The sequence below is a fragment of the Opisthorchis viverrini genome, assembly GCF_000715545.1.
Source record: "Opisthorchis viverrini unplaced genomic scaffold opera_v5_199, whole genome shotgun sequence".
Taxonomy (NCBI): domain Eukaryota; kingdom Metazoa; phylum Platyhelminthes; class Trematoda; order Opisthorchiida; family Opisthorchiidae; genus Opisthorchis; species Opisthorchis viverrini.
This window is the reverse complement of record NW_008751857.1, coordinates 202,837-213,503: the sequence shown is the minus strand read 5'-3', so window position 1 is coordinate 213,503 and position 10,667 is coordinate 202,837. Positions and strand designations below refer to the sequence as shown.

At 42.7% G+C, this 10,667-nt stretch overlaps 1 protein-coding gene across 1 annotated transcript in view; it reads right to left on the bottom strand.

The window, feature by feature from the left end:
• Positions 1 to 7,231: 7,231 nt before the first annotated feature.
• The window catches only part of T265_08084 (hypothetical protein), a gene marked incomplete at both ends in the record, with an annotated part of 4,757 nt that continues 1,321 nt past the window's right edge, over positions 7,232 to 10,667 (bottom strand). Inside the window, one exon of the mRNA XM_009173783.1 lies at positions 7,232 to 7,423. Within this exon, the coding sequence (XP_009172047.1) occupies positions 7,232 to 7,423 (192 nt within the window). The remainder of the gene's footprint in view (positions 7,424 to 10,667) is intronic.

Genomic DNA, 10,667 nt, shown 5'->3' with positions numbered 1-10,667 from the left:
TTTAGGGTCGTTTGCAAAACATCGCGTCAGAAGTTCGAAGGAGTAAGCCTTGTTTCTCTTTTGGCTGTGCGTCTTTCGACTGTATTGCAGAGCTTAAACCTGATTAGCTATGATGGTGATGGCCACGGAGAGTAGTAAAATGACACTGTACTGCTGGAAGTTCTTTTATTTCCGTAAAACTGAAAAATTAATGCCGATGCTAACTCTCCAATGTTGTGTTTCGTCCCGGCTCTCTTTTTCACTATCAGAGAAACCAGCAGAGGGACGCAAAGAGGTCCCTCTGTATGTCCTACTTCTGTTGAGTATATGTTGGTCTTAATGGCTTGCAGGTAGCACTATTTCCCTCGCCGCGCGAACTACACGTGAATTATTAAATATGTGCATGCGTTAAGGTTTCAAACGCAGATGATCCATACAACATCTGGGTTGCCCACTCAGCATATGTAAGCATCTGAAAAATAGACGCCTTTGGACTTCAGCCCCTTCTGTTGCTAGCATAGCATAGTGATTTACTGAGAAATATCTTAGCTTTAACAATTTTCTCCTTCGAACCTGACAACTGCCCTTTTTTCGCAGCCGATGCCACTCAGGTTTATGGCATTTACTTTTCACTACTCTTGAGTAGCAAGAGTGAAAGAAACTGGAGGAGTCGATTCACAGGCACGGTGGAAGCCCTGACCTAGGTACATCTATGGTGTGTTACTTCTAAAGGGATAGGTCAATAGCTTGCCCGGCTTGTGACCAGAAACAGGTGAAATGAAGTGGTTATTGGCCTATGTATTTATAAGTGTGAGATGCGCTGTTGGGAACTGCTCAAGTAGCTGCTGTTCTTCCCTTCTGGCATGCATAGCATAACAACATGTTTCGGCAAATCTGAGGCCCTCACAAATTGTTAGATAGACCGGAACGGCCATTTTCGTCACAAAAATTTTCTGACATTTCCTTCACTTCATGCCAAGGAATCGTATTAGACAAGTGTACTTCAAAAGTCTCCCAAGCATTTTCTCGTAACTGTAGCGGCGAAACCTGATTGTTTACCATGGTTCTAGTGATTTGGAGATATCCTTCCTCACTCACACTTCACATTAATCAGCTTGCTAAGAGATATTATACATGCGCCCCTAGGTCACCTTGAATGAACCATCGGTCTAACACATATAGCAACCATTTGCGGTAGAGTGAAGTACTTGGTTTTCTGTATACAAACATCCAACTCGATCAGATCCATCCACAAAGGTTGAGCTTAAGCGAAACTCATAGATGAAAAGTACTGTAATCGACCCCATACACCAGTTCTGCACTGTGAACACAGACCTCATACTTTGGTCCAACTAATGTTCAGGCTATAGAAACCAGTCCGTATGATTACTCTCCCTGTCCGCTAATGATATTCCCCCTGTTTGGTAAATAAGCGTCTGCAAGTTAAATGCCAAGTTTGTCGAACAGATCACCGGCTACGTGATCAGCAACCACGATCGACAGTTCTTGAGCAAGGAAACCTATTATGTCTATATTTCTACATGACCTAGTAAAAAGTGAGCGGCTGTATTTGAAAAGGGCCATAAAGTGGATACGGAGTCTTCCTTTAAGATATTTTGAGTCTCCGATTTTTAACAAAGGAAACTACTCGCAAGGTTGCTGAAAACTCTTCGACAGCCCACGACCGGTTTCGCCCTTCTTGGGGCTCATCAGGTAGGCACAGTCTCCGAGTTTCCATTAAACTTATGATCTATTTGAACCCAATTTGGACTGAACATAAGGTTGACTGAAACTCGGGGACTGCGTCTACCTACTTCATGAAAATATACTGCGATATCTCGAATGTCGTACAAACTGAAACATGATGCTGCCTTTACGCAGCACATTCAGTCAAAGAACACCATAAACGAGGGATTCACTTGAGTCTTCCGTGAAAACCAAATTGGTTTGCAAATGAGTGTATTTGTCGAAGACGAGTATAGTTTGAGGGATGTCACTGATAATGATGTGGCTGATGGTGAAGATGTAGATGATCAAGGGGGTGATGATAAGGATGCTAGAGATGGTAATTTTTATCAAGCATGAGTCACCGAGAAACATCGAACGGTGGAGTTGCTCTGAGACAAAAGCATACACCAATAATGTTGTTTAAAAAAATTTTTAAGCCGTATGCGCGAAAGGGACCAGGTGGGTTGCGTGCAAAAACCTGACACCAATTATTGGCTATATATGTAATAATACCTAGCGTTTGTTGTACCGCTAGCTCAGATTCATCATTACTTACTCCTTGTATCCAATTTATATTCTGGTACTATACTCGCTAAGAAAAGAAACTCTGCTTCGCTCAGGTTTCGTTAGCAGACGTACGTACTAACTAAACAGTACATGGTTCTAAGTTTATGAAATGTGCTCACTATAAACCGAATTTGAATAACAGGAGATAAAACTATGAAAAATCTCATGGACCATTATCTCATCTAGGAAGTCTATCTTTGGACCGGAAAAAAGCATCAAAATAAACTATCCAAGTCTGCGACACAAAAAAGCACCCTATAGGTGCTTTATTCTTAGTCGAGTGACGCCCTGGTTTTGACTATCACGAAGGCATTCGCTGAGGAATCGCGCACTCCAAACCCAACACACTCGTATTGCTATAGTTGCCTGATCGAATGCAATGTTCCGGTCGAGTACAGCCTGCGTTGCTCAGTCTGTCGTTAATCGCTTGGATCCAACCTCAGCTAAGGGACTCCTTGGATGGCCGAGGATGTACACTGTTGACGAATTCCCCCGAAAGCTATATTCTAGTCCATGGAGTGAGATAACTAGAATCATCGTTAGTGGAGAGCTTTGCCGTGTTTAGTGTATATAAAAAATTTACGGAACGTCTGTCTATCAGAAAGGAGTTAAAAACTCGAGTATGCAAGACAGTGAGTCACTGGTAGTTCAAGCAAAGAACGAAATACTACGATAAATAGGAAGTCCACCACTCTCCCTAACCACCTCATAAAAGTGTGATTGTGTCAGTTTGAGCTGCTTCTCTGAAAGTCAAAGCTTTGTGTTCTAGAGTTAGTCTCGGAGCAACTGAAACAGATCTGTTGTGGACAGGTTCTGGGTGAAGCGTTTAATTAGCAATTTGATACTTCTAATCTGCAGTTATTCTATGACAAACAGCAATTCTATTTTGAAAGAGTCCGTGCACCACCAGTAAGTAGTAAGTCAGTAGAAAATATCTTGCTTCTTTTTGGCATATTTCGAAAACAGTTCGCCAACTGCACTAATTTGCACACCAATTTGGCTTTCAGGGGGGTACGTCTGAATCTCAGCTAAAGCTCTCGTTTTTTAATGATATTGTTAAACGTAATGTGCTGCGACAGACCTCCTCATGTTTCAAATAATATGGTATTCGAGGAGAAGCAATAATCATAGGGTTTTTTACAACCATCCCACAAACGATAACCGGTTTCGCCCTTCTTGGAACTTACCGGGTAGACGCAGTGCCTAAGTTTCCGTCGACCTTATACTCTGCTTGAATTCAAACTGTGTGAAATTCGCAAAACGCACTAATTTGCACGATTTAATTTTTTTAGGTTGGGTCTCTTGTTAGAATCAGTTTAAAGTTTAATTGACCTGGCTTGTGAACTTCGTACAAGTTGGGTTCAGGTGAAACAGAACCTCGAGGACTACACCTACTTGGTGAACCCCGAGACGGACAAAACCGGTCTTGGGCTGTTGAATAGCGTCCATTCAAAGAACCTATACAGTTGTCGATGGAAAATCCTCCGCTTCCGACTGATGACAGGCCAAGTTCAGGTCAAGTTCAAACCTGTGCGTGCTTTCCAACTGAATGGCGCAGCAAGAAGACAGATATTGCAGACTGTTAAAAATTCGTTCAGCCAAGAAACTGAAACTCATCAATCCAGGACCATAAGTGAGTCTTACGGGTTTAAAAGACAAACCAACTAAATGTTTCAGTCTTTCCGAGGAAATCCCAGTCCCGCAGTAGTGGGACCAGTTGGATTAAAGTTTCATGTGCCCACAAGGTGCATCTGCACGTGCAACCCTTCACTGGCTCCAAGCAGTCATGGATGATTTTTATCGAACAAGATAGGACAATATGCCCCGAAGTCAGCTAGATGGCCTGTCGCTAGGACCAGCTTTGCTTTGCTCTAAGGCTGGGTAAGATAAGTTGGTTGAGAATTTATTGACGAAAGGAACTTTGGAAAATATTCAAGAACAAATCCATTCAGCTTTCCGCTCATCTTGCCAATGAATGTGTCACTGCAACTGTATATCGGTCTGTTGACAAAAATTTTGAGGACGTCGAAATTATAAGCTTGGTTGTTGAAACGTTTAACCGTACAGGTTCTCCTGATGGTTGGATTTATATACAAGATAGATGTAACTTAAAGGCTCAGATTCGAATTACATTACTGGGAATCGACCCTCTTTTCCTGCCAAAAATATTGTTTTTCATCACTTCTTGGCTTTGCCTTTCTATCGACATTTTTGAATTTTCTTCGGTTCCCACTTGTTAGTACCATTTCCTTAATAAATTCGTTCACCAAGTTTCATTTCTTAATGGCCACCCTTTTCGTCGCTGTTGGTCGTGTAAAGTTGGAACCATAACGTTTTTATTGGTTCTCAGGTGGAAGACTTTAAAATGATTAACATCGAATGGTATGTTCATCATAAAAGCATCGTAAAGGACTGTAGTCTAGGTGTCACGTGACAAAGCGTAAAAATACAGGGTTGTCGTTATTCCGTGTTTCGTAAGATACAGGCCGGTTCCGGACCGTCATTATCGAATTGGTCTGCAAATAACTGAGATTTCACACACCAGAAGTCTATAGAGCGTGATGAATGGGTTATTTTTGGAATGCTGCATTTTAGAAGCTACAAATGTACGCTCATTGCGTGAAAAAGTCAGACAGACACATATCCAGTAGAAAAAAGTTGGGGTTCTGTTACTTGCTCTGCTTCCACTTGTTCTCATTTTATGTACAAGTACTTGGAGCAGGCCAATTGATGCCACGTTACCCACTTAAACTTAAAAAGGTTGAACAGCGAAAGAATCTTCAGTAGGTCAGGCATCGACAGAAATGCGCCTAGGTGGTGGCGGTGCTGCCCGAGGCGTCGTTTTCAACAAATCAAACAAGGCCAGTGAGAATGAACTTAACCAAAGATAAAGGTAATGCTATTGGACAAATATGAAAATTAAATTTATTCACCAGGATGAGAACTGATCACGCACGATGAACGTACCTTTTTTGGTCAAACGATGTGCATTCCCCCGTGCTTGTTCTCTGATCTAATAAGATTGACCATAGAAGGGGCACCGGTAGTGTGATAGCAAGTACTGTGTTCAAATGCTTGATCCGATTAGGAGAAACCCGTGAGTGGATGGCATTATGACACTAATCTAATGTTCACACTTCGTCTCAACGCAGAAAAATTGAATAAACCTACTGTGATTCGATCGGATGATTTTGTTCTCCCTACCTTTCAGTTTGGATATGTGACCCCTCCCTATTCGGCTAGTCTTTCCTTAAGCCCGTAGAGCAGGACAAGCTCGAACAAGTGGGCACTGAATAATGCGACAATTAGCCTGGTTCTCATTGGCTGTTGCCGGACACAAATAACTTCTCCCTCAGGCCTAACCGAATTCGGTTCGTTAACCAATCAGTGGATGACAGTGATTGAATTGAGCTAAACGGATTTAGAGATGAGAACGAAAAGGGAGACGGTCAGCTAAATACTCGGGTATAGTTTAGCGAATAAACGAACGAGAACATGAGTGAAAAGTAGGGTCGGAATTGAAGCCGGATAAGCTTCTCGGCAGTAGTTAGATCTAGACTGCCAACCAGACCGAGCACGATGTGTCTGCAGCAGTTGTGCCTTTAGCAGACTGCTAAGTCAAGCTCAATCCCTATAACGAATTACAGACGATTTTGCTAACGATAATTCAGTGGAGTGCATTTTTGGTTCTAGCACACTAAACTGACACTGGGCTGAAAAGAACTACAGCTTTTTTGTGACACCTTTTCGTCCTTACTACAAACTGGTGAACACGGCACAATTAAGGAACATTTACACATAAAATCACTCGATAATTTTCTGACAGCAGGACTCTTTTCCGTTACTTTGATGTCTGACTTTGCCCATCTTTCACTTTCCTAGTTGCGGGACGTACAAACAAAGTCCAGGGATAGAGAAATGCTCTATATGATGAGAACCCAAGCAACCGTCTTGGAAGATCGTCTTGGACGAATTTCCCAACTGACCTCACAGCTGCACAGCTGAATAGCCTTTTACTACCACCTCAGTACATTTATTGCAGTTTTCTTATAGGAAATATGATGGGTTTAGTGATTCTTGACAGGCCAAGGAAGCCAAGTGAGGCACGTAATGTGAACAACTGTGGGTGACGAGTGATCCGTTTCCACTCCAAAGCATGACCTTGTTGCTCGTGCTCCACGTATTTGGACTTCCTCAAGAGAGACTACATCAAGAGATCAATTTCTGTTTGGTATCTTTGTTTGAGTGCGATGTTTATTCGAAAATCTTGAAAGCAATTCTCTTTTTAACAACTCCTACTGAAGACGAGTAAACATCAGGTTTAACAGATTGCAACTTATAGAACACGGTGCACTTGCACTACCGTCACATGCCAGTTTGCGTGCGAGAAAAAAATGACAATATATACTGGGCTCTTTATTCCGGCAACCCATGTTTTCAGCGATTCCTTTGTGATGATAGTGATTTTAGCAGACCACTCCACTTTGACCAAAAGGGCTTTGAACGATGATCATTTTCCAAATACACAACCTCCCGTGGCAAAACCAACTATTCGCTTCAGTCTACTATGGCCTTTCTGGTCCGTTGTATATGATCATCGACCTCATGAACCTAGTTCAATGCTCATCACGAATAAGCGCCCAGCTGACTTCATTCACCGAGGTAGCGCCAGCTCCGGTGAAGTAAACGGCTGTTGATCAGACAACGACTGATCTGCTTGGCCGCTAATTGAAAATTCGAGCGAGTCATCTGTCACCTGATTAAATCAATTCCCTATAGGTTACACCAGACGTGAACGGCGGAGGTCACACATAGAGCAGAGGGAGCGACCGCGCCCCTCTTGTTCAGTTACACAACTGTAACCAACGTTGTATCAAGGTCAAGCGAATTTGCTACCTGTACACTTCGGTTACGGTCAACGGACGTGCCTTTCATTCTATCATACAAGTGTCATCTTTCAGCAGTCGTTCAGCTGTAGCACCCTTTCGGCGCCTAGGTGCGTGCCACACGAAGGAGGCACGAGGGCTGGGATATTGCCAGGTCGCCCAAGTCTGGACAGGGGAAGTCGAGAGGCAGAGGTCGGGTTGGAACCACGGACAGTCCGGTCAGTAGATTCACGATCTAACCACTTGGTCCATCTCGCTCCCACCTTTCAGCAGTACGCAGAAGAGTTCGTTTGTGCAAAGTATGGATAGTTAATGATATCTCTATCGAAGGCCGGTTGGTGGCATTCACAAATCATCCTTCTGTTTGAGGTGATACGATATGGATAGGTGTTAATATGATACGTGAAACTGAAATGTTGCATTTAATTCATCATACTATGGGAATTTAAAAGAATGAAATACGGATTGGAACAGAAGTTTTCCGTTTTCGCGAACACCGAATTTTGTACTATGAGTTATTGGTTGTGCTGATATGCAGTAGTGTAGCTACTTGCACTGATGTTCTTAAAATATCCCACCCGATTCCTTCAGCATTCAAAATGCTACGAACTGATCTCAGTCAGGCTTTGAATTGTCACAGCCTAACTGCAAGAAGTTTGAGCCATTAGGTTAGTAGAAATGTTCTTCTTGTTAGGTTTCCCTCTGAATGCACAAGCCCGGTGAAAAGCTGGGGTGAATAATGTCGAAAAAGGAGCATTTGAAACCGGATGGTGAGTTTTATGGATTTCTGCTCACACCGTATTTTTTCCTAAACGTTTTCCTTGGTATAGGTCAGTAACTCGCATACTCACGTGGAGACTCACTGAACCTGTACTGAAGCAATCCTGACATCTAGTTATATAACGAAGCATTAAAATCTAAGACTGGTGCAATTAATGATCGTTTCTCCTGACTAAAACCACATCACAATTTATATATTTGCAATGCACTACTCATAAGGTTGCTGAAAATTCGTCGACAGGTTGTCTTCCAAGTCCTGCTCAGATTTTTCCCCCATTCCTTGCACACCATTTGATATTTTTATTCATAAATTAGACACATCTTAATTTGAAAAACTCACTTTCAAGCGCAAGGCCCGAAGGAATATGTTGTTTGTGATTCTGTTCGGGCGAATATGGTCCTGTTGGACTGATATTCAGGATTACAAGATAATATTATTGTATTTAGAGTTTTCAACATTCTCATAAGTGGCATCAGCCTCAGAACGGATCCTTTGTTTAGCGTTTCCGGTGTACCTTTTATTGTGGACTAAATTTTGCCCATTTCTCCACATAGATAACTGGGTGCCACCGAAAACAATCTAAAACAACCGCACTTGAAAACTCTACCTTCCGTCCACATCATCACCAAGGGAATCTGATTTGGTCGTTGAAGCCGATCACCTTAGTTTTTTAACCTCTTGGTCATCCGATGAAACCCATATTCAGTGCCATAGTTTGGCCATTAGGTAGACGATTGCCTCTTTTGAACAAGGCGCTGCGCTTCACATTTTAGACGTTTTGCTCTCAAACGATCGCAGAGTAACAGCTAATTATAAACCATGTTTACGAAGCAAACTAAAGGACTCACTTGACTCAGGTTGATCAATAATGATAGATTCCTGAAGGATCTCACAAATTAGGCAGGTGGTCGCCAGCCTTTCATCCGCGTGTGATCACGGAGCACACAACTGGAAGGTTCGGTTAATGCTCCTGTGACGCTACCGTCTAAGGTAAATGCCACCCCTCATTAACTCTGACTAGTAGAAAGACTCAAAGGAAACACTAAGAAGGTCTGACCAAAAAAGTGTATTGTGTGCTGGGTCCTCCCCGAAAAGCGGTCTTGTTTGAAATACTCACTAAGGTATTCAGGTTCGTCAACTGCATTTTATGATCGTTTATTAGGGTTTTTGACTTCGGCCACATGCATACAGTTCGGCCAGACGTAACTAGTGCGAACACCCGTGCTGGAGTCCCGTTCAGATACACAAACTTCATTTTTTGAAACCCTGGTTTTGTATAAATTGAGCACACGGCATGTGAAGCCTCAGAGTTCTCCGCAGTCATTATCGTAGCATTACACAAAGACGGGTGGTATGTAACGATTAACGTGCTGTTCAGTACCGATTGCTCGAGTAAGGCGGCTTGTGCGGGTAAATATTGTTAACTAAAATTAAACAAGGTTAATGATCTATTTATCTGCAAGTTTTGATGTCCCAACGTCAGGCAATGAAGGTTTATCATGATTTTTCCCTTCTGCCTTCTCCAAACGGTGGTCCTCAACAACATCTCTGAGTGCTTGCAGAATCGTATGTTCGTCCAGCACGGGGTAACGGTAGAATATATCCAGACGTGAGTCTCCTTCTCAAACAGTCATCATCGTTGAATGATCTATGTTCTGCCATGTACATGATTCATTTTATGGGTAGGATTTTCACGATCTGTTAGGGTGAGTCAGCCATGCACAGGCAGTTTCTGTGGCCAAAACAACTCTCATTAAGCAATATTCGAGTAAACTGAATTGTATTGCAGCGTCTTCCTGAGAATCCAGTAGAACCCCAATGGTAACCAGAGGAAAGTATTATGTTAAGGGGAATTTCCCACTACAAATGCAAATATACCGTTAGTTGTCGTTTTTAAATTTCGTCACAGCTTTATAAGTCCCATGTGAGTACCTCAATCATGTGGCTGGAACAAGATAACGGAAGAAAATTGTGATGGGTGGGTAAGGTAAATTTGTTCATTCCGGATACGACAACATATGAATGGATAACTGTGGTAACCGAGTGCCCTTGGCTTCGATTACCTCTAGATTCACCCGCTTCCTTCCTTCGCGTCAGACGGTAGGACATCCGAGTACCACTCATTTATTCAATATTTAGATGTATGTGGGGAACTACTTACGTACTTGATCATAGATAATACGGATGGTATCCACAATTCATTCTCCCCATGTGATTGGCGGAACATATTATGCTGAGATCTCACCGACGACCGAAGAATGGTTTCGTCCTTTGGGTCCATAAGGTGGAAGCAGCCCCGAAATTTTCATCAACCGTATGTTCTACTCGAGCCAATACCTTATGCGCTTCGAAAAATACACTTCTTTGCAGCCTAGTTTAATTTTGACGGGAGGTTGGGATTAATGGTAGCTGAATCTCTCGTTTATGATGAGCTTCACAAGTACCGCCTCATGTTTCAGTTGTCACTTTATTCGAGATATCGAAGGACATCTTGACGGGGTATGCGGCTTCAGTATTTTCTTGCTGAGCAAAATTGTTCGGGATCTCAGCCTTTCGATCCGAGTTCATGGGGCATGCGTAAACACCAAGGAGGAGCTGGTGGCTGCTTGCGGTGAAAGTCTGCACAACAGCGCTGACGGTCGCGGTTTACGAGAGTTGGTCACTTCGCCTCTCTCGAATCGATGGCTCGTATTCCCAGAACGAGTGTTTCCACGGATATTTATCCG